The following is a 25511-nucleotide window of genomic DNA, read 5'->3' on the forward strand; positions in this document are numbered from 1 at the left end:
AATTTGAGTAACTGAAACCCTCTGTTTTTTGATGTCCAAATGAACTAATATCTTTAACTTTGATATAGTAATCAGAAGTCCAAATTCCAAAATATTGTCATTTATTGACCTTTTCAAATGTCACTACTTTTCAAAGGTTCTATCTTTGTGTTATTGAGCAATCTTTTTGGTTTTGCTAATTTGAATATGAAAATAAAAGGTTAAACTAGAAGAAGCATATGTAATTGTACAGTATGGCTGCTTTTGAAAAATCTTACAAAATGAGAAAAAAAATTTTGTGTGTATACATAATGTATATACATTTATATGTGTGTATTGTGCATATTTGCATAAACTAGGAGATAATTTTAAATTTATACTGTGATATCAACAGAAAGGTATGTGGCCATCTTTTGTGATTGCCTTGCTTGAAATGAGAGAGAATATGAGAATAATTAATATATTTCGTTTTGTGATATTCTAGTGTAGATTAATTATGTTAGCTAGTATAAATTTCATTTTTTGAAAACCAGCTTATTATAAGATTAACATTTCTTCTAGCAAAAAATGTGTTATGTTGCTTTGAAAATGTGGGAAAATGTTTCTTTTGCTAGGAAAGTATTTTTTAAAAAATTATTTTCCCAATTACATGAAATCATAAGATCCAAACTGTTTCCTTCTCTCCCTTTCCCTCCTCTTTCTCTGATATTGTAGCAGTTAAATTTAGTTTCTCTGCTAGAAGTATCATATTTTTAGAGGTTTATTTAATATTAAGAATTAAGAGAAAAAGGGGAAGTTGGGTAGCTCAGTGGATTGAGAGTCAGGCCTAGAGATGGGAGGTCCTAGGTTCAAATCTGGCCTCAGACATTTCCCAGCCTTGTGACCCTGGGCAAGTCATTTGACCCCCTTTGCCTATCCCATACCACTCTTCTGCCTTGGAGCCAATACACAGTATTGACTCCAAGATGGAAGGTAAGGGTTTAAAAAAAAAAGAATTAAGAGAAAATACAAAATAAGAAAAGCACGTGCCTAGGCCCAGAGAGCCCATTCACCACCACTCACATCTTGCCTGCTAGGTGGAGAGCCACGTCTCCTTGGAAGAGGAAGTAGGAAGAGGGCTGGTAGGCTTTACAATCAGTTTAAATAGAAATTTTTGATCTCACCCAGGTGAGGATCTCAGTGAGATTACAAAGCATTCTGGGAAGTGGCCAAGGCCTTCTAGGGATTGGAGTCTGGGGTTCAAATCTCCATTTTTACATATCCTTGTATAATTGTTTAGGGAAAAAGGACTTCCCCAAAGGATCATAAAAACATAATCAATTTAAAGATTACAATAATTTGAGGATAAGAAAAAGAACAAAACAAATAATTGCTGGATACATTGACAAAAAGTCAGTTAGGGGGCAGTCCCCTTTGGCATGAAAGTATACATACAAATAAATTTTCAATCAACTACACCCAAAGTTCATTCTTGATCTTCTTGTGCAGCTTGTGGTCTGGAGGCTTCTTCATGGTGTCTTCTCCAACAGTTCAGTTTCTGGATTCAGAGAGGTAGCATCTTTCTTTACCTAAAATTCTTCTTAAAAGGAATTTAAACTTTGCAATTTAAAATAATATTTTTTTTTACATTTCCCCATGTTGAGGGGAAAAAAACCACAAGATCACTTAGGGGTGTATGGCTGAGGTATGAGGTATATGAATCAAGTGGTAAGAGAAATTAAAAAGACAACAGAAAAATCCAAATAAAAAAATACTGGATGAAAATATAGACTATCAAAGTCTTATGTGAACAGGCCCCTTGAATCAGGGCCCAATTAAAATGATCTAAGCAATGATGCATTTACCCAGTCAGTAGCCAGGACTATAGAAAGTTTGCCACACTATGAAAGACAGAAAAGAGACCAGATTATAGGAGCCAGGTAGGAGCCAAGGTTTGGGATACTTGTCTGTAAGAATTTTCAGAGTGAGTATGGACACAAGGAAAGCCAATGTCGTAACAAATGTTAAACCTAGTAACCTCGAGTCTTCACATTAGGTTTAAGACCTTTGCATTGGCTTGGAAGTGCATCAATCCATCCTGGATTGGCTTATCGTTGGCCCTGTGCAATGGCTCTTTTGTGTATATCTTGTCCTGGAATCAGACAGAATTATTAAGGTAGAGTCCCATAATTTTTTTTAAACAATTAGTGGAATAATTTTTATAGTCTCAAGCTTTTTTGGGGCATGCATTAGTATCATAGCAAATGTATTTTAAACTTACATTACTGCAAAATCAAAAAGTTAAAGAAACTCTTAATGCTGGTGACATGTGCTTCAAATATAAAAAAAGGAGAAAAAAACTGAAATAGTATATTGCACATGCAAGAAAAATATAATAAAAGTTTTAAAAATAAAAATGTAGCTTATAATCATTGACACACTGTGCCAGCTAAGAAAATGTAGAATACAAGGCTTTCTCACCAAAAATGAGATCCATTTCCTCTTCATATCTGGCCATGATCCACTGTGAGTATAAGCAAATGAATTTTATAAGGTAACATTTTTCATTTTTTTAAATGAATAGTAGTACAAATATGTAGGAATCAGTATCCCCAAAATTCTCAATAGCCAGTTAATTACAATAGCAAAGAAACACGCCATCATATTTCACATGAATTGCTGTATGGCATTTTTAAAAGCCTATGAATCGATGGATATTTGCCACAAGTTTTTAACAAACGTAGCAAATCTTTCAAACTTGGTATTTAAAAAAAGTAAAACTTGTTGTGGGTTAAGAACATCATCAAGAAATCTAGATATTCTGATGTAAGTAAAGTAGTGAGCTGAAGAGTATAAATGAGAGGTGCTTCTTTTTTTTTGGAGGCTTTTTAGGGGTACAAATGCCCTGAGATTAACTGCCCAACTTCCATTCACATTTTTTTTTTAAATGCGGGAGGTTGGGGTTATAATTGTATTTCATGTCAGCTACTAGAATGGGCCTTATATCTCGTGTTAGGGGCAGGCAAAAATGACCAGAGATTGTTAAGAAAATTCTAAAAATCATGTATAAAAACCCTTAAAATCAATCGAGATATTTAGCACAGTAAATTTTCCAAAGGTTTTTATACAATTGTAACCAGTTTTGATGAAGTCCATGTATCCTCTATGTGACAATTTACAAAGTCAAAAATAGAAAGGCTGTTTTCATATATGGGCTTAATTACAATGATATTTGTTCAGTATGGTTATAGGGGAAAAGCAACAGAATATAACAGTAGTTAAAACTCAGTACATTAAAATGATTCAGTGTAACAGAATAGCAATGAATGCAGTAATATATGAACTTAAAATCACAATATTAAACCATAAACAAAACAAACAATAAATGCAATAGAATACAGAGATTTTTATAAAACATTGAAGTCTGAAATGCCTTAAAAATATAACTTCCAGTCTCTTTAAAGTTCCTTGGGTTTTTATCTATTTAGATGCCTATTGTTGGAAGGGAGGAGAATGGTTAAGCAATGGGACGACCCATCCAGGGCCACACAGCTGGGAGGTAACTGAGGCCAGATTTCAACTGAGGACCTCCATAGGCCTGTCTCTCAGTCTACTGAGACACCCAGCTGCCCTCCCATAGTGAATTTTTGGAATCTCAACAAATGGCAAATAGTTGCAGGGAGATGAATTTCTCTCCTGAATCTCAAGTGAGATTAATGGAAGAACCAATATAGTTAAAAGTTATCCTTTTAAATCAGTCATGGTTATAAGTTCCAGTTTGGAAAAATCTCTTTCCTCTTTCCCTTTTTTCCCCCCTCCCCTTCTGTGATCCACCTCTGTTTTTTTTTTTTTGTTACCAGCTGGTAGAAGTGAGTCTTGGGCCTGGGGTGATGAGCCATCTGCTCTGAGACCAGGGTTGCTGGGCTGGGATCAGCTGGGCCAGGTGAGCAAGAGAGAGGCCAGGACAGGAGCCAAAGCTGGAGCAAGCAGCCGGGGTGGGCAGGGCCAGGACCAGGTGAGCTATCTGAACCAAACAGGTGCAGATTATAGGTAACAGTAGCCTGCCCGAAAGGCTGGGACCAGGTGATCGATTTTGAATCCAGAAAGTCTGAAGTGGATGGCTGCCGGCATGAGCTGATCAAGATGGTTTTCTAAAAAAGCATCTTGGAGAAACGTGGCTTAGAAATCATTATTTAGGCTATCTTTCTTTTTTTTTTTATTTTGAGAAGTTCTCATCCAACCTAGTGGTCGCCATAACTATAGCAGTTAAATTTAGTTTCTCTGCTAGAAGTATTATATTTTTAGAGGTTTATTTAAGATTAAGAATTAGAGAAAATACAAAATAAGAAAAGCACGTGCCTAGGCCCAGAGAGCCCATTCAGCACCACTCACATCTTGCCTGCTAGGTGGAGAGCCACGTCTCTTTGGAAGAGGAAGTAGGAAGCGGGCCAGTAGGCTTTACAATCAGTTTAAATAGAAATTTTTGATCTCACCCAGGTGAGGATCTCAGTGAGATTACAAAGCATTCTGGGAAGTGGCCAAGGCCTTCTAGGGATTGGAGTCTGGGGTTCAAATCTCCATTTTTACAACATGATAAACAGTTTGATATGGGTTTTACTTGTATGATCTTAAAAAACATTTCCATATTGGTCACTGTTGTAAGAAAACATTGTATGAAGCCAAAACCTCAAAATAAAAACACAAATAAAATGAAAAATAGTATGTTTTGATCTTCATTTGAACTCCCAATAGTTCTTTCTCAGGAGTTGGATAGCATTCTTAGTAGTCCTAAGTCCTTGTGAAAGCATTATCGTTGCATATTTATCTTTCATTCTTTACCACTTGGCACCCACCCATAGTAACTTGGAATGTGGTTTAATAATCAGTGTTCATAGGTTAAATGATATTGCTGATTTTATAAAATTTAGCCACTTAAATATATTGATAAAAATTTATTTTAGAATGATTTTAGGAATTTATTTCTAATTTTGTTCAATTTTCTTCTAAAAACTTAAAATTTTGATAATTAATTTTGGACATTGGATGGAATTGTGAAAAACTGTGTTGCTTAAAATTAGACTTCTACCATTTTTCTTAGATATTTCACTTCAAGAGAAAAAGCTACTTTTATTTTTGTTTGCTAGGAAAGTTTATTTTTAAAGTAAACACTCTGAGATGAAATATAATGTATTTATCTGGTGTTTCAGTACTGATAAATATTTGTAAAAAGACCCATCATGAAAATAATTGCAGCTTATGAATTAATATTAGTTCCTGAGTTTGAAGAGGAAGAAACATTCTATGAAGAACTTAATAGAGGGCAGCTGGCAAGCTCAGTGGATTGAGAACCAGGCCTAGAAACAGGAGATCCTAGGTTCAAATCTGGCCTCAGACACTTTCCAGCTGTGTGACCCTGGGCAAGTCACTTAACCCCCATTGCCTATCCCTTACCACTCTTCTGCCTTGTAACGAATATACAGTATTGATTCCAAGATGGAAGATAAGGATTTAAAAAGAAAAAGAATTTAATAAAGATCCTGTAAATTAAATCTTTATATGCTTTGATACTTAATGACTTGAATGTGAATAGGTGAAGCTGTTGAGAAATATGTCTGCATGGATCAGAAACAAGGTATGAGAGAAACCAAAGACATGGAGAAAGAAACCTCATGATTCTATATCGTAAATATTTCCCTCAAAAAAAAAAAAAGAATTAGCAGTCACAGGACATGATGAATAATAAGTAACATCACAAAAAGTGAAATTGATAAGATTTTAATGCACAAGAGAAGACTTCTTATTTACGTGTTGTTTAGATACTATTGAACCACTATGAAGATCAGAGTTATTAAATAAAAGAAAGCAAATAATTAGAATAAGACATTGAAAATTTCTTCCTTGAACTATTTTAAAAATAATTAATAATAAGAAGTGAATAATGGACAGCAGAAATGACATTGACAATATGCCTAATGCTATACAGATATTTAACTCATCTATGGTAAGGAAACTAAAAGACCCTTTAAAAAAATCACCTTAGAAAACACTTGACTTATCAGCCATGTGGAGAGAGATGTAGTCAGAGATCTCACAAGCTTAGATTATAAACTGATCCATAAAATTTTATAAATATTGATGTATCTTGCGAATAATAAATTAAAAATATTGATCCTGTTTAAAGAAAGCTTGGCAAGAGATCTAGGAAAATGGAATCGACAAGATATTTATACATGGAAATAGAAAATGAACATTAGACCAAAAATAGAAAAGAGAGTCAAACATTTTTGCAACAATTTTCACAATCAAGGACAATAAAACCATTGTACCTGAACTCTAAAATAATTCCAGATATACTTATAGAGGAGGTAGAAATGATGCTAGCAAGAACAAAGATGCGGGAAGGAGCATTCATTTAGGACCAAGTGTATATGGAAAACATTGAGAGAAAGCACTGAAAGTTCAATTTACTTGGAATTTGAAGGAAGGAATTGAAAAAAATTCTTGGACTTAATACCAGAATAAGAGAATATTAACAATTGTTGACTTATATTGTTTTATACACTGCACAAAATATTTGAGGCTCATGTACCAAAGGCATGAATGCTAGGGCATTAAGGAATAGGCAGACAAGCCATATTCCACACTGTATCACATCTTTATTTTTCATCTTCATGCATTTGCCTGCATGCTGTAGAGAATGCATGATTGCACTGTGTTTAGTAATGATAATGAAAATGTTTTTGGTTAAGTAGGGCAAAAATAGCATGCTAACTGCAAATGCTTTCTTTCAGTAATTATGGGGTATAATCTTTTCAAATTTTTTGAAAGACAGCAACAGAAGTAACTGTTTAATGACATTTTGATCATAAAAATCAGACAAAACCAAAAAGAGGGAGTTAGGATGCTTGATACTTTGAGGAGATATAATCTAGAATTTGTAAAGAGATTCCCCTTTGTTGGTAAGATCCTCTCGATGCTTCTGTATTGTGTTGCGGGTCAAGCTTGGAAACATTACAAAGCTTCCTTATTTCCTGGAAGAGACCTATAAACTTATAAACATTGATTTTGGCTGTGTTAAGGGCAAAATTAGGGTTGTTGACTGAATATATTATTTTAGCGGTTGCCAGGGATTTAAATTCAATCCCAGTGAAATATACAAGCCAGTTTGGGATTTTTATGGTGGTTTAATTACAATAGTAGGAAGAAATTAAGAAGAGAGAGAGGAAAGGGAATTAAAACTGCCTGACTGAGGCAGGTAGGAGTTCAGGGGCCTCAGCCAAGGGGCCTCTCCAAAAAGCCAAGGGAAAAGGGGAGTCAGTCTTATCACTCACCACGTGACTGTCTAAAAAGAAGCAATCTGAGGAGCTCCTCCAGGCTCAAGTCCCAGGACCAAGTCTGTCAAATCTCCCAACACTGCCTAGAGAGCGCCGAGAGAGGAAGTGACATGAAATATATAGGCAGTTCTTTAAATCACTTCCTGTGTCTCACATGTACCAATGGTAGCTTAAGCTTGGCATAGGGCAGCCCAGGGGATCTGTCAGTTGTTTCTGATTTTTCACTTGCTCGGTCATAGACCATCTTCCTCACAGTTAATTCTTAAGTGGGGGTGTATACATTCCTAGTTGCTAGAATTCTAAAGACTCAGCAGGGTGGAGTAAATCTAAAATTCATAGCTGGTCATCCATGCAAGAAAGACCAAGTAGATAAAGAATATGTTACAATTGATTAATTGAGGTGTTTAATGGATGGGTTTCAGAGCTTGTCTATCAATATCTATATTTAGGATAGATAGTCTACATGGACATTAAAGAGAAGAGAGTGGGCTGGATTGACCTTTCTTAATACCAATATCTTACCATTTGTTATTGGCAGAGATATAGAACAGTTACTGAGAAACTGAAAATGGATGACAGTCAATGTAGAAATGTTATGGAGAATGTGAGCAGTCAACCAATGAAGCTTCAAAGAACAGGAGTAAAAGATATTATCAAGAAAAAATGATGAGTTGATCACATGGCGTCAGTAAGGTAGATGCTAGAGTGTTCACTAGTTTTCTTGTGATGTCAGGAGAAAGTGAGAAAGGTCTGTTTTGCATATTAGGTAGATAGATGTCTGGAAAATGTGGACAAAAGTTTCATAGGATGGGTAGGCATAGGTGGGTAATAATTTATATTGTTAGAAACACTATTAAAATTAATGTCACATCCATTTGAGTCTTGATAATTTATAATATTTAAGGGGAGAATATTATCTGCTGCTTTTTTTTGGAGGACTCTAGCTTTACAAAATTTAGTAACTCTTCAACTAGTTTTGTCAGTTTGTTGCTGATGTATAGTTATTACTAGCTAATTAGGGTTTATTTCTTATCTATAATTCACAATGCATTCACTTAATGGCTTTTGAGTAAGTACAAAATGAAAAGTTTAAAGCCAAGGAAGTGTTTTGACATTTTGCTATGTGCAAAACATACTTTAAAAAAAGCACTCTTAAGTTTTATGGTCTTTGTTAAATCTCTGAGAAGGCTAATAGTGGGGAGTTCCATAATTTTCACCTATTTTTTGTTAAGTATGCATTTTAACCAATCTTCACCTTTTAGATATAGGAAATAATCTTTTATTTAAGGAGAAACTATTTGAAAAATATTCGCTATAGTGCCTCATTTCTCAACCGTACTCCCTCAGTTTTGGACCACACATTTATTTTAAAAAAATATTAGTAGTAGTACTTGCCATTTAGAGCACAGCATTATTAGAAGTACATATGGTCATTTCTTATTATTCACCTATAGTTATGTTGTATAAAGTTACTGTGAATGCTAAGTATTCATGCTGAGAATGAATTGCTCCTAGGGTAAATACAAGGTTAGATTTTTGAAAGCCTCTGATCACATTTATTTTGTACTTTCTCAAGAAGCCTCATGTATTTTATAATGGTTAAATTGGAATTTTGATTAAATAAGAGTTGTAAAAATGTGGTCACTGACTATTATCCCTGAAGTCAGGAAAACTCTTAGCAGATTTTAGCAATTTTGTTTAATTGGAATATTAGTAAAAAGAGAGAAATGTGGAAGGGAAAGAGGTAAGGAGACTGCCTCGCCCACCCTAAATGCTAATCCGATGAAATGAAGCTCTCTCCCCAAAAGATTTCCAATCTCCATGTGGGAATCCTAGTCACTCACCAGCAAGCTGGGCAGGATCCAGGTAAGGCCCCAATGCAGAAAAACTCTCTCATGAGCTGAGTTCACTGAGGCAGTAGTGAACCCAACATGAAAGTTTCCGACTCCAAGAAAGTTCCAAAGCCAAAAAAATCCCAAAGCTGAAAACTCCAGTTGAAAGGCCCAAAGCTCCAAGTTGAAGTCGAAGTCCAAAAGCCCCAAGGAACTGTCCTCCAAATAAGTCCAAAGGAGAAGATCCAAGGAGCAGAGACTCCAAAGAACTCCAATGGAGAAGCCTCAAGGAGAAGTCCCTTAGACAGGAAGTTCAGGACTTTTTATAGTACTTTTTCCACATCACTTCCTGTCCCTTCCCCACTTTACAGGAACCAATTGCAGTCTTTCAATTTGCCCAGCACTGCTGGGGGTGGAGGGGACAGTGGCATTTTGGAGTTGTCATTTACTCTAGTAAGTGACTGAACTTTCATACTTAGTGACTGGTAAGGTACTAAGTAGGGATACTTTAGTTTTTGATTGATTAACTTGAAAGTTGCTGATTGACAGACAAAAGAGAGTTTGATTCACTCTTCACAATTTACTCTTCCTTTTTTTGGATATACTGTATTGATGTTTCATTAAGGTTGAACTCAAGACCTATAATAGCACTATAACTGATGCCTGTATGAAGCTTATTGAACATATTTTCTATGAAAGGCATATTACACCACTTGCATTTGAACCAATTCAAGTGCATTTGCACTTAGGAGCACTAGGTAGCACTATGCCTGAGGGCCATTTAATTTATTTTTTAAATTATTTTTTGAGTTTTTATTTTTATTTTTTTTACAGTTTTTGAATTATTTTATTTAATCAATTTAGAACATCATTCCTTGGTTACAAGAATCACATTATTTCCCTCCCTCTCCCCACACTTCCCACAGTTGATGTGCAATTTCATTGGATATTACATGTCCTTGATCAGAACCTATTTCCATGTTGGTGGTGTTTGCATATTAGGGTGTTCATTTAGAGTCTAAATCCCCAGCCATATCCCCTCGACCCATGTATTCAGGCAGTTGTTTTTCTTCTGTGTTTCTACTCCCACCGTTTTCCCTCTGAATGTGGATAATGTTTTTTCTTGTATATTCCTCCAAGTTGTTCAGGATCACTGTCTTGCCACTAATGGAGAAGTCCATTACATTAGATTGTACCACAGTGTATCAGTCTCTGTGTACAATGTTCTCCTGGTTCTGCTCCTTTCACTCTGCATCACTTCCTGAAGGTCATTTCAGTTCCCATGGAATTCCTCCACTTTATTATTCCTTTTAGCACAATAGTATTCCATCACCAACGTATACCACAATTTGTTCAGCCATTCCCCAATTGAAGGGCATCCCCTCATTTTCCAATTTTTTTTTTTGCCACCACAAAGAGCACAGCTTTATGAATATTTTTGTACATGTCTTTTTCCTTATTAACTCTTTGGGGTACAAACCCAGCAGTGCTATGGCTGGATCGATCAAAGGGCAGACAGTCTTTTAGTGCCCTTTGGGCGTAGTTCCAAATTGCCCTCCAGAATGGTTGGATCAATTCACAACTACACCAGCAATGCATTAATGTCCTGAGTTTGCCACATCCCCTGAGGGCCATTTTAAACAGCAAAAAGCACAAAAATGGGAAAACATGGCATTAAATAGCGTGCATAAAAAAACACTTGTTCACAATATGAGAGCTTAAACAAGAAGCCGGAGAACGTTGCCTTATTTGATCTCAGCTGGGAACATACCCATTGTGTGCATCAGGCATCCCAAAGTTTTTCAATGCTTTGTTTATAACTTTAAGAGCATCATGAAGATTGATTTCTGAGTTATAAAGAAATTTTATTAAGTGGACAAATTTAATAATTGATGTTTTGAACTTTCTTCTTAATTTTGCTATCATAATACTAGACTCAGTTTCTCTTTAATTTCTCAAATATTATGGCATAATAGGGTGTAATTATTAATGGATAATTTATTAAATTATTTTTGTTTTATTTATAGATGAGTAGATCTCTTCCAAGAAAAATGTCTTTGTTTCTTTGTAGAGCTACATATTTAAGAAAAATATCATTACATTCATAAAACAATTTTTTTATAGTTTACGTGTATATTTTTTTTGGATCGTACTCACCTTAAGTAAGGGTAACTTACAATTTTTTTGATGTGATAACTGAAGCTTATAGTGTTTAATTAGATTTTTCTGAAGTTATATGACTGGTGTATTGCAAGGTATAAACCTTGTAATAAAGTGGGTCTAATGACTGCCTCAGTTAGCTAAAAGTCTTAGAAGAGAAGGAATACACACACAGATACAGTTTGGGGGGAGAACAAAAAACAAAGAACATGGCATTATAGACAGGATACAAATCATGATTTGTTATAAAAGCTTGACATCATAAATGGCAAAATCATATGATTGTTTACAGAGTTGAGGACAATATGATTGTTTGGTATATGATGTCAACAACAATACCCTCCTTCCTTCCTGTTCATTGTTCAAGTCTGCTTGCAAGATTGAAGATTGTGGAATAGAATTCCTAGTATAACAAAAAAGATATCCTTAAGGATAGTTTGATGACTACTAATATAAAAATACTAGAATAGACTCTCTTGTGTCTTCCCATATTCTTTGAAGAAAGCAGATTTCCTTGAGGCAAGAATATAAGTGATTAGCAAAAGAACTGGATTTCTAAACTTAACTCATTATGCTCGGTCTGACTGGGATTTGACCCAAGAGACAAATGAGACTATACTGAGGTGGTATAGCAAATCTTTATTGGAAGAATGAAATGGGGGAATGGGGGAAAGGGACCAGCAGGGAGGGGGAAATCTGATGCCAGGAGAGGTGTATATGGAGACCCCTGGGTGGGGAGTGGCAAAGAGAGTGAGGGGGAGTCCAGCACAGGTAAAGATGGCTACTGAATCTCCACCTGAGTGGAGAAGGGTGTATCTTCTTAGAAGATTGGAAGAATAGTGGATTGTCAGTTGTTCCTGAGAAGGGGTGGAGGGTAGGGAGGATGGGCTAGTTCTGAGGATGATGCTCAGCTGTGCAGGGTGTGTATGTACAGGCTGGGGAATGGGAAGTTCTGTTGTTCTGCCAGCTGTTGATGGGGGGAAGGCCTGTTACTTTCAGTCAAGATGGGGGAAAGGTGAGGGGTTTGATCCTACAGTCTGTCATTCCCATCTTTTGCTTTATATAAAAAGAACAAATGGGGGTGGAAGATGGGGGGGGGGGGTTTGGGAAGGGGCCATGAGTCTAAGGCAGTGGTTCTCAACCTTTCTAATGCTGTGACCCCGCAATACAGTTCCTCATGTTGCAGTGACCTCAAACCAAAAAATTATTTTGGTGGCTACTTCAAAACTGTAATTTTGCTACAGTTATGATTCAGAATATAAATACTTGATATGCATTATGGTTTCTCATTGCTATAAATTGAGAGGTTGAGAACTGCTGGTCTAAGGGAATATGGGCAGTATTCTTACTTAGCAGATAGGGGTCATCATGGGTAAGTCAGGATTCTTATGGTCCTTGTCTCCATCCCTCAGTTTGGATTGGTGTTAGCGATGTCTAGAAAGACCTCAAAATGAGAACATTGTGGAGGAGGAGCCAGGGGTATACTTTTCTCCAAATTGTGTTTGAGTCTCTCTTTGTGGAAAGGAAAACTGAAATCAAGCTTTGGTCCTTTCTGCCACTGAGGTGGAACAGACAGCAGTTGGAATGTTATAGTGAAGATTGATGGACAGCAATTGACAGTTGGGGGGGAGGTTGACTGAGAGAATGACAGTTGCTCTCAAGGTCTCTCTTTCCTGGCCCTTGGACTGGAAGGAACGTTCTCTCCCTATCTCTGGATCGAAGTACTTCTATTCCTGGACTTTTCCCAACTGTGTGCTCTACTTGGATTCCTGTGATCTTGTCATTGAACAAAAGGATTAAGAGGAGGGGTTTGAACTGTAAGGCTGGTCTTTAGGGGCATCAGCCCGAAGAGACAGACCCAACCAAGTTTGAAGGTCAGAACCTTTTCTTCCTCTTGCTGTCTATTGCTAAAGACTTTGAACTTTTAAGAAAGCTAGCATAGATTAGCATAGACAGGAATAAAAGAAACTGTCTACCAGCCTTCGAGGCCTAGCCTCAGCTCAAAAGCTGAGAGAGACTCAAACCCAATCTGGGGAAAAGCATAGGGAACCCTTTTCCCCTGATACTTTCCTGATCCAAACTTATGATTAAATTCATCTTGAGTTAAATAACCCGCAGTCAGATAAGAGGTCATTTCAGGGGAACCTAGAGGGAGCAGAACCTAAGGACAGCCATTCAACCATAACTGGTCCTTATTGGACCCCTGCCAGGCGACCTTGGTCTAGGAGGAGACTTGTCCCTCAGGAGGGGTTCATGCTTACCTGCCCTGGGGTATCCTCAACATCAATCAATAGAGAAGGCATCCTCTTAGGCTATCATAGTTGACCCATTTTTCAGGAACCCCATTTTTTAAGCCAGCCTCTTAGTAGGGGGTATCTCTCCTTTAACCTCACCAGCATCCATATTCCCTCTATGCTGTCAACTCCTCCATTCCCTGTTACAAAACCTTCCTTATCCCCTATACCTCTTCAAAATCCTCAACAATTCCTTTAACTATTACAGTTTTTAGAAAAGGAGGTTTTTTTGAACAGGAATATATAGGAAAAGTCACTTTGTTTTGATAAGTCAGAGAACTGAAAGGTGCTGGGGATCAAGGAGAGGTAAAATGGGAGGGAGGGCAGGAGGAGCATTATTTTTCAGGATTTAAGAGAGCAGAAGAAAGGAAAAGAGTGAATACAGATTAGTATTAGATTTCTCCATTCTATGTTCAGTGATTAAAACTTGAAGTGGAGTAAAGCTACTTAGGTTAGTAGTGGAACATATTTGAATGCCATGCATATTCAAATTTCAGGGGCTTCAATTACCAATTTGCTTAATTGTTTTGGATATGGATTATAGATATTTGCTGTGAAAGGAAAAAAGGAGGGAAAGGATTTTAACATTGTTTGATTTCAGGTAAGAGTCAGATATACTCATCAGTCATGCAGGACAATTGCACTTCATAATACTCAGGAATAACCAGATGAGATTAATATTAATTAGAAGGGATCCCATTTCAGCTTATGTTAAAATTGTCTCCATCTTTTAGAACCTTCATCCTTGTGGCTTTTCTCTTGACTGGTGCATTACTGACATACTGATCAATGGTCTATCAGATACCTGAATTTTTAACTCAGCAATCCCAAAAGCTTTTATCTCAAACAGCACTTTCTGTTTTGCAGAGCTAGTGATTCAGACCAAAAATTATGGCTAAAGGAAAATGTCCAGAAAGAGGGTTAACTTTTCTTGGAGTTAAATTTATCCCCTTGATTAATGATGGCTTCAACTCCTAGTTTCTGTTTTGAGAGAAGAGGGAAATATTTGGTTGATTTCATGCTTGGTCACAGAACCAGGGAGGAAGATTTTCAGACTGCAAACCTCAAAAATTAACAGTTTGCAAACAGCCTTAGTTCTGAAGTTCTGTTCAGAACCTGAAAGCTTTCTAAATTCAGTACAGTTAAGAATTAAGAGAGGTTTCTGCTGGAGCAGGGTGGGGTCAGAGGAAGCAGAGAAGACAGATGAGACAGGTGCAGAGTTGGTGTTCCTGAAGTGGGGTGGTGGGGTGGTGGTAAGGGAATAAGAAGTGCCATGAGCAGAATTATAGAAGTGGGACTAGTGCCAGGATAGGCAGAGGGAAGAAATAGATTGTGGTCAGGCCACAGAGGAATGGAAGATTATGAGACAAATGGGGAGAGAGAGAAAGGGTGAGTTCAAGATTCCTGCCCCATATTCCTCACTGCGCCAATAGAAGTACTCTCCTAAGGTGTGAGCGACTGGGATGAGAGAGTTTCAGACTGAACGTCCAGATTTTTGGGCGCTGAAGCCATTGACCTTTCCTGGAAAAGCCATAAGTCACAGTCACTGAGATGAGGGGACAGGGAGCGGGTTACACTCACTTGTGGAAGTCATGAGCAGTGTTGAGTCATGATCCTGGGTGACTAGACACCTGGAAGGGTGATTGGGTCAGAGAGCGAGGGAGGGAGGTAGGAAGGGGAAGAGAGGGAAGAGGAGAGGGTTTCAGAAAGACTGACAGAAGTGGGGTGAGGAGAGAGGAGAGAATGAGAGAGCCTCAGAGCCTCTCAAGGACAAACCAGGTTTGGGGAACAGAGGATAGCCCTACCTGACTGAATCATGCCTGACCAGTATCTGAATCATGGCACTATATGTCAGTCTTACTGGTGGGGGTTCCACCCAAGAGACCAATGAGACTAGAGTGAGGGTGAAATAGCAAGGCTTTATTGGAGGAAAGGAGGGGCAAGGGGGAAATCTGGTGCTGCCATTAGAGGTGGTTGTGGAGTCTGGGTGTGGGGGAAGGGAGGCAAGGGGAGTGAGGAGTCCAGCACTGATAAAGATGGCTGTTGAACCTCCACCTGAATGGAGAAGGGTGTAACCTCTTAGGGGTTGGAAGAATTGGGGATTGTCAGGGATGAGGTAACTTGTGTTGCCTCTATTAGTTGTCTCTGGGCAAGGTGAGCTATCTGAATAAAGTTCATTGGATGAACCTGAGAAGGGGTGAGGACTCTTGGTCTCTGGGGGGTGGGTGATAGGGGCGATGGGCTGGTTCTGAGGCTGATGCTCAGCTATGCAGGGTGTATATGTACAGGCTGAGGAATGGGAAGTTCTGTGTTCTGCTAGGTGTTGCTAGGGCAGGTGTGGGGGGGAGGGGAAGCTGTTACTTTTGGTAAGTATTGGGGAAAGGGGGGAGGGTTTGGTCCCACAGCCTATCAATTATAGGCCAGCTGAATTTCTGAACTAAGTTTAAAGAAAAAGAACTATGATATAGGCATTTAGGGGACAAAATCAATTGTAAAGAAGATCAATTTTAAAAAGACAGGAATTAAAAAGAAAATTCAAAAAGATTAAAAAGTTTAATTTTCTCAATAGTTAAGTGACTGAGCTGGGATTAGGTTTTGTATATTATAGCAATATAGTGTATTGTTCTTTTTATAGAAAACCATGAATCTCTTAGCTATAGCTTGTTTTTAAATGTATTTAACAAATTACTGTATTTGAAGTTGGAAGATATTTTAATACAACTGATACATAAGAGGAATCCTTGCTATAATTTGCACAAGTGATTGTTCAGCATCTAATTTCAAGCCAACCAAGGAGGCGAAACCCAGCCCCTTTCAAGGCAAACCATTTGACTTTTGTATAGTTTTATTTGTTAAAAAGTTTTCCCTGGGGCAGCAGGGTAATTCAATGGATTGAGAGCCAGGCCTAGAGATAGGAGGTCTTAGGTTCAAATCTGGCCTCAGATACTTCCCAGCTTTGTGATCTGTGAACCTTAAAAATTCTCAAACCCTACTTCATAAGGTTAGGATTGTAAACCTTAAAAAATTTCCAGACCCTACTTCATAAGGTTGGATTAAGACCATTCCCCATTGGGACCATTCCCCATTTGGGCAGTGAACTCTACTTAGATCAGGAATGTGAAGACCTCTAGTCCACCCCTACTTACGCCTGCTTTAGGGAAAAAAATGCCTTGCTGAACAATGAAAAGTACTTAAACTCATATTTAAGCCAAGCCTATTTTAGGACTAATACAAAAAGGGTGCTAAGTACCTATAAAGGTCAAGCAACTTGTGAATTTTACAAGGAACAAAGAGGTGAGAAACTTACTCATAGCTTTCCTGGTGTAAATTACTCAAAAGATTAGTCTACTCAGGTGTGAACTAAGAATGGTCTGTCCTTTAAAAAACATCTACTGTGATTGGTAGATATAAGGACTTAGGGGAGGCCTAGTTTCTCCTAAAGGGAGAAAATGCCCATTAAATAGGAGCTCAGATTCATTCAGAAGAACATTCAGATTCAGGCATTGAGCTGGTGGACTCAGCTGAGATGATGCTGGCCTGGTGTCACTAGAATCCTTGCTTGGACAGATCTTGTGGTGAGTGATTAAGGACTGATTGATCTTTCTCTTAAGGGTTTAGGCCTGGGTTGGCCAGGGCTGCCCTGGGCTTGCCTATCCTTTTCTCATTATTCCCCCTTTTCTCTCTTTCTCTCCTTTGCTTTAATTCCTCATTTGTATGAATTAAAATCTCTATAAAACCCAGTTAACTTGGGTATATTTCATAATTGGGAATATTTCCCTGGCGACTACCTTATATATTTGATTTGAAACAAGACACTGTAGTGGAAACATATTTTCTGCGGTCACAATTTACTCATCCACTCTTATATGTACTACAATTTATATCTTCCACTCTTTTAATCACTACAGTCTATGGCATATACTATTTTAACTATTACAGACCCTGGGCAAATCACTTAACCCCCATTGCCTAGCCCATACCACTCTTCTGCTTTGAAACCCATACATAGTTTTGATTCTAAGGTGGAAGGCAAGGGTTTAAAAAAAAAGTTTTTCCTGACATCAAGCCTGAATTTACCCCTTTGTAACTTACCCTTGTTATTCCTTGTTTATCTTAAGGACCAAGTTTAATTCCGTCTTCAAAATGGCAACTCTTCAGTGCAAACACAGCTATCATATCCTCCCCGAGTCATCTTTTCTCTAGGTTAAACATGCCTTTCTTTCAACCCATTCATAGCGTAGACTCAAGGATCTTTACTATTCCATTTGTCTTTCTCTGGATACTCTCTTTTATCAATATTCCTTTTAAGCTGTGATGCCTATTACTAAAAATAACTCCAAGATATGGTCTAACAGGGGAAGAGTTTAATGGGATTTTCACTTTCCTATTCCTGGAAGCTATCTTTTAAATATTTCTGAGAGGTAAAGAATGAGGAAAGGCCATTAGATTGGGCAATTAAGAGATCATTAGTAACTTTGGAGAGAGCAGTTTCAATCAAATGATAAGGATAGTAGGCAGACTGTTACGAGTTGAGAGTGAGAACAGAGGAAGTGGAGGCATCTACTGAAGATCGCCTTCTCAAAAATTTTAGCCACATCCTAGGCTTCATGCTCCAAAATTGCCCATTGGAGAGGAGTGGGTAAGCACACAAGAATTGCTCTAAGGGAGAGCAAGAGAAGAGGCTACTTGGCATGGAGGAGCTCCGACCAGATACAACTCAGCCTTCCCAACACACTTGGAGGTGAAGGGGCAGTGCTTTTGGGAGAAGGATGGTCCGGGGTGTGTGGCTAAAGGCTGCCTACGCAAAGGAGGTAAATATGAACCAGTTTATGGAGATAGCCCTGTGGGGACCTGTTTCTGTTTATAGCCAGAGAGGAGGATGGGAGGATGGCACAGGAGGACTCTAAAGAGTCAGGCACTCGCCTTTTCTCTTTCAGTGAGCAGCAATCCCTGGGAAGACTTTCTAGCTTCCAAATGGGACACTGGATGCTAGCTCACTTATCTTCTCAGTTTCTAGTTTTCTAACTTATAAAAAAACACAACAAATGGGAAATCCTTTTTAAGACCAACATGCTTTGATGTCCACTGTCATTTCTTGGTTTGTATTGCTCTGAATGTTTCCCCTGAGGAAATGTAACAAATCCATAAATGTGAGTAAATGGCAAGTGACCAAAAGTGGGGGGAAAAAGATTAGCCACAAAAGGCAGGAAAGATAAAGGACAGTAGTTAGCAGGGACAGATGAATCAAATTAGTTTCTGGAGGATGGGAAGACATGGACATGTTTGTGGATCGCAGTGAAATAGCAAGTAGATTGGGGAATCTGTCTTGGAGAAAAGATGAAAATGGATCATTAGTGCATGTAGAGGTTTTTGTTGTGGTGAGAAGGGCCACTTAAGAGAGGCTTCTAAAGGACGGGGATAGTAGCAGAAGGCATCTTAGTGATGTGAGATGTGGAGGGAAAAGAGTGAGCTTCAGGCAAATGTTCTCCATTTTTTCTATACAGCATGAGGTTAAGTTCTTGGCTGAGAAGAGCATAGAAGGACCCCTGGGAGGGTTGAAGAGAGATGAAAAGGTTTGGAAGAGCCACTGTAGTGCGTGGGATAAGAAGTTAGTCAGGGAGATGTAAAAGGATTGTTTAGCATCTTAAGGGCTGTCTTCCTTATCTGTATAATCTTTTCAGGCACTCCAGTTATATGGATCAACTGGTCTGTTTGATATTTTCCTTGTTTATTCCCTAGTGTATTTCTTCCCTCTGAAACCACTAAAACACATGAAAACTGTCTCTAGGCTTTGTATTTGTCTCCCCTGCCTTAATTAAAACTCTTACCTTCTGTCTTAGAAGTAATCTTGTGTATTGGTTCCTAGGTAGAATAATGATAAGGGCTTGGTAATAGGGAGTTAAGTGACTTGCCTAGGGTCATATCACTAGGAAGTGTCAGGTCAGATTTAAACTAGGACTGTCCAGTCTGTAGGCCTGGCTTTCAAGTCACTGGGCCAACTGCCTCCATGTTTGTCTTGACCATCTCTTTGACCATTGAATACTGATGAGTTCTAAAGATATACTTGCCTTCTCTCCCCGTATATAGGTAGTTTATTAACTTTTAGTCCCTTCTGATGGCTTGTATGTTTTTGGTCTCCTTGGTTTGTATTTGAGATTATACCCTCTCTCCTAGGGTAAATTATTCATGGTTGTAAACTTTATCTTTGAATATCATTGCAAGAATTTTTTCTTCCTTATGTTATTACTAGCAAAGCCTTGGGATCCTAATTGCAGTTCAGCTACTAGGAGTTCATTTTCTTGAACTGTTCTTAACCCTTAACTTAATATCCATTTAAAAAATTATGTTCAGTGTTTTCTTCAGACTCATAACTTCAACCCCAGTCAACATTTGTTAAGTACCTACTATGTGATACAAAAAAGTTCCAAGTTTGAGATTTGGGGCCAAGGTATATCACCTCCCCTACATTTTTTATTGTAGTGGTCAGGCCTTATTTATTCTTGAAACAATAACTAGTATTATTACCTCTTACAGGTAGATTTCTTGAGGCAGTTTAGATGACCAGTGGATAAAGTACTAGATTTGGAGTTGGGAAGGTCTGAGTTCAGATTCAGTGTCAAAAACTTGCTCTGAGCAAGTTACTTAACTTTTTTTGCCTCGGTTTCTTCATCTGTAAATTGAGGATAAAAATAACACCTACCTCATTGAGTTTTTGTGAAAATCAAATAAGATAGTATTTGTAATGCACTTAGCACAATGCTTGACATATAGTAGGTACTGTATAAATGTTATAGTAATACTAATAATTTTATCATTGTTGTTGCTTTCTTTTTGTGCAGATCTAAAGTAGAAGGAAGAGCTTACTATTGTTTCTCTTTGGATTTCTTTATTATTATTTAATATGGCGAGTGTGTATATACACATATGTACATATGTTAGGGACCAGAGCCTCTTTTTAGATACTTTTAGAATGTTAGTTTGGGAAAAGATTTCAAAGATCATTTCTACTAATCTTTATGTGTTTTATTGACACTTAAACAAAAACATGTTTATATTAACGTTAATCACAATCACTTCTTTAAGCTCCTTCACTTAGTGTTGAAAGGCTATTGTGTTCATACAGTATTTTGGACATTCCCAATTGGTCTTATTAGAAATTGTTAAAAAAATTTTTACATAATTTCAGTATATGAAATTAATATATACTGTTCTGTTTAAAAATGTTTATCTTTTTAAAGTAATGAGCAAATTTTCTTTTATGTTTTGTTTTTATATCGGCTTTATTTTTTCTTTTATATTTTTTCCTTATTCAGATTATCTGTTTTAATAAAGAGGAAACAGAACTGACCACTAAATAATTAATTTTGTTACATGTGATGTTCCACATCTATAATCTTCTAAACATGCAAAGTATAGTTTTAAGCTTGATTATTGATATTATTACAGAGTATTTGATTTCTATCTGTATATCTAGTTTTCCTGGCTGTGATTTCTCCACTTTGACTTGTTCAAGATTCTGGGACACATTAGTCACTTAATATAATTCTCAATTGCTTTCTAGAGTAGTTTGGATAAATTGATAGTTTATATTCTTGTTGCTATCTTTCAGCAACTCTTCCAACTTTGGCTCTATTTACTTTTTAATTTTGCTGGGAATAAGGTGTAAAACCTCTAGAGTTATTTTGTTGATGTGTATTCCTCATATTAGTATTTTCTAACAATCTTATATTGCAATTTCATTTTTTTCTTTTGAGAATGATTTCTTCATATTCTTTGATTAACCACCATGGAATGGCTTTTGTAAAATCCTTGCATAAAAATTTATTCCCAACATTTCCTTTTTGTTTTGGTTGCATTGATTTTTTTGTCTTCCATCTTAAAATCTTCCATCTTAAAATCAATACTTTCTATTGGTTCCAAGGCAGAAGAGAGGAAGGGCTAGGTAATGGGGGTTAAGTGACTTGCCCAGGGTCACACATCTAGGAAACGTTTCAGGCCAGATTTTAACTCGGGATTTCCTATCTCTAGATCTGGCTCTTAATCCACTGAGCCACCTACCTGTCCTCTAGTTGCATTGATTTTTGTTAATGTAAAAGTAAGTTTTGCTTAAATAAAATTTATTTTATTCAGCTTTCAAAATGCTTTTATATATATTCTCACTTGATTCCCATAGCTAGCTTGTACAGAGCATGTTCCTTGACTCATGTCATACAACTAATAAGTGAAAAGGACAGAACTCTAAGCAGTTAATTTCTAGAGAGAAAGTGTAGTATTGTTAAGTGTTTGATCTGGAGTGAGAAAGACCTAGTTTTGAATCCCATTTCAGGCAACTGTGAATAAGTTCCAAGCCACTTATTCTCTTTGAGCCTCATTTCCTTATTTGTAAAAGAGAATTAAAAGTATCTACTTCATAGCATTATTGGGAGAATTAAATGAAATAATTAAAAGTGCTTTGCAAAAACTCAAGGTGTTATAAATACGAACTGCTATATATTTTTTATTATCATAAATAGTGCAAGACTTTTTTCTGTGGGTGATAGTATAACAAAAACAAGACTTGTGTTCTGTAATCCAAAGAAGAAAACATTCTATTCTGTACTTCATGCAACTGATTTCACTTCTGTGAATATTTTGTGATTGCATGGTCTAAGAAGGAAATGACCTGCAGTAAAGCTCCCAAGTCAGGTGACATAAGGCTGTGGCTTTTGTACTTGGTGATGTTGGAGAAGACATATAACTACTTTCTGCTTGTTTCTCTATCTATAAAATTATAACTCAAACTATTTCCTCAAAGTAACCCACTGAAGTTGGGACTGGGGAGGTTAGAGGACAATTCCCATTCCTAGAGATAAGGGTATAGACTCAAATGGTTATAAGTGCCTTTGGCCCATAGTTGCACATTTGCTATCAGAGCTGATAAGATAAGCCTTAGCTTCTTGGAGAACTGTATAAATTCATATGTAAAAATGTTTAGACTATATTTAAAGGAAAATGTAAAATACTTTGTGGTATTGGTGTTTTTCACAGAGTAGGTTTTTGTCTTGCAATTTCATATTGTATGAAGTCTCCCCAACTTTTTCACATTTTGACTTTTTGTCTTGCATCAGACAAAATGAGTTGTTGAGGATATATTTACAATTGAAATAATAACTTTGTACTTTTGAGCATTATTTCATCTAAATATTATATATATTTTCAGCTAGGAAGAGATCAAGCCTTTTAATGACACTTTTAGCATTATAGGTATATGTAAGATCTCTAAGCCAAACTATATAATTTTTCATAGTCACATTTATTAGTAGTAAGTGTTCTAATTTTTGTTCTAATGTTTAATCTTCAAAATTAAAGTTTCATTTCATTTAAGTATCAGTTACTTCAAGTATCATACAAGTTACTTCAAGTTCATACAAGTATCAGTATCTGTTTTGAATTTCTTTTAAAGTCATGGTAAGGGATCATTTTGTAGCTATTAACCATACTGCTTTTATTCCTATAGGTTTTTACTTATTATTCAGGGCAGAAAAAAGATAACTTTTAAAAAATTGCTTCCTACAGGCCAGCCCTCCAGAACTCTATATTGAAAGATTTAACTTAGCACTTGGACAATATATGGGAGCATTGCAGAGCATTGTGCCTCTTTTCATATATATGGTAAGTTCAGGACATTAAAATAAAAAAGTAAAGACCTTGAGAAAAATGATGAATTAAAACCATAATTTGACCAATGAGTGAATATCTTTTGGGACATTTATAGAGGTTTTCTGTCTTTTTTTTTTCTGTCTGTTTTGAAATTTCTATAAAGTAGTAACTTCAGAATTTAGAACAAATAACTTGATAATCATGTCATAACACTTAAATTAAAAATCTCGATTTCTCTTCTCAGGAAGCTTTCAGTCTAGTTAAGGAGGCAAGACTTGTACAGAGTAACTTATAATAACAGGCAATACATGCTAAGTATGAAGCGAGAGGAATATAGTCTAAGTGTTATACTTAGAGATTTTATATATTGTTCCCATCCTATTGGTTGATATGTTATAGTGTCATCTTTTTCTTGGTCGTATTTTGTAGTTTGTTGGGATGTGCCCCTGACTTTCCTCATTAAGTTACATTTGTCAACATGATTTAGGCAGTGAGATTTCCAAATTAACCAACTATTGAGGAAAATGAATAATATATATGCCATATGTATAATATAAATTTTAAAAATTCCTTAAGAAGATTAGACATATCTTTTCATTATGAGTATTCATTTTACCAATTCAGATAACTATTGTTGCTTTAGTGGATGTTTTCATAAGTTGTGATCATTTATATTACTTGTAGAATGCTGAACAAATAGAAGTTATATTTCTTTCTAAGAAGATGAGTCAAATGTATCCTTTAAAAAAGTTATTTTATAGACCATAAAGATGCATTTATTAATTTATATCAAGGAAATGACATTAACTATCTCTGTATGAATGATTATATAGTATTTATCCTTTGGTGTAAAGAGTCAGCTTTGAGGAAAAAGGAATTATAAAACCTGTTTTTTGTTTAAGGACTTACTAGGCACCTCATTTAGGAGAATTTAATATATTGGAATATGATAAAGTTGGCAGCTTAAGCTTATCTATTGATATCAAAATACTCTTATTCCCATAAAATAAACTCCCCATCTCTTGACATTTCCACAATATAGAGAGTAGATTAGAAGTGAATTGTAGAGATAGAGAAAATTTCTGGTTAAGAGAATTGGAAATGAATAAATGCTAAAACTTAATTTCAAAGTTTGTGTACACATAAGTTGACAATGACTAGGTGTTAGTAATAAAATATGGTAACTTAATAGCTCTAAATTGTTTGATTTATGATCAAACAATATCTCACTTTTTAAAGATGTCTGTTGAAGTAGTAGGCTTATTGTTTAATTTTGATGAAGGAAGACAGTGTCTATGAGTTTGTCAGTCTCTACAGATGGTATGATCCAAAGAATTTAGGGTAGAAATCATGACCAAATTCAGTTGCTGTTTGAGGGAAGTGCTAACAGTGGTGTTAATAGTGAATACCTTGTTTTATTCTAAAGCTAAGTTCATTTAAAGACTTTTTGATGTGCAATTTAAGCTTAACTCTGATTTCTTCTTTGCATTTAGAACTTGAATTTGGTTTTTCAGTTTGAGGGGAAATTTTTGTAAACTACACAGACTACTTAATTGCACTATTTGAAAAGATGGTGCCAGTATATGGGAGAGTATTATTTAAAATTAGAGATTTAAACTGGAGATCTCTGGAATCCCCATCAGCAGGATGATCTGTTTAATATTAAAGAAACTAAAAAAACATTTTTGTCATATAGTTTTTCAGAACTTTTCCTCTGATCATATTGATTATTTTAAAAGAGCAAATAGAGCAAGTGTTTCAGGTTAGACGGTGATGGGTTTTTCACAGTCCAAACATGTAGAAACAGATGATCCTTTTCTAAGTATCAGTTTTATCTTCAATTATATATGAGTATTTTTAAGATTTAAGGCAGTGGTTCCTTAATTGCTCTGTCTTTGGAGTTCTAGGACTTGAAGTTTTATGCAGTCAGAAATGCTAGCTCAAATGCTAGTTATGTAATATCTCTGGGGTAAGTGTAGTGGAGAAGGGTGAGAGGTGTATTGAAACAAAACAATTGTTCATAGTGAAAATTTTGCATAGAATAAGTGTGCTATTATGTATGAGTATATATTTACTCATATGTATTTCTTAATTAATGTTATATTGGGAAAAGAAATGGCAAAACTACTCTAGTATCTTTGTTTAGAAAATTCCAAATGGGTACATGATGAGTGAAACAGGACTGGTGCAGGACTGGTGACTGAACAACAAACAACATTATGATACTTCATTGTACCCATAATTTCATTGATATGGGAAATCCCTTCAGTGATGCAAATTTCAACCCATCTGTA

At 36.4% G+C, this 25511-nt stretch overlaps 1 protein-coding gene across 2 annotated transcripts in view; it reads left to right on the top strand.

The window, feature by feature from the left end:
- CACUL1 (CDK2 associated cullin domain 1) overlaps positions 1–25511 on the top strand; it is a 98101-nt gene that overhangs the window by 38839 nt on the left and 33751 nt on the right. The window contains exon 4 of one of the 2 annotated variants that reach the window (XM_001377037.4): positions 23134–23229. The exons of the other annotated variant lie outside the window; for it this stretch is intronic. Coding sequence (XP_001377074.2) covers positions 23134–23229 — 96 coding nt within the window. The remainder of the gene's footprint in view (positions 1–23133; positions 23230–25511) is intronic. 2 annotated transcript variants of the gene reach the window in all.

This window comes from Monodelphis domestica, chromosome 1 (assembly GCF_027887165.1).
Source record: "Monodelphis domestica isolate mMonDom1 chromosome 1, mMonDom1.pri, whole genome shotgun sequence".
In the NCBI taxonomy this organism is placed as follows: domain Eukaryota; kingdom Metazoa; phylum Chordata; class Mammalia; order Didelphimorphia; family Didelphidae; genus Monodelphis; species Monodelphis domestica.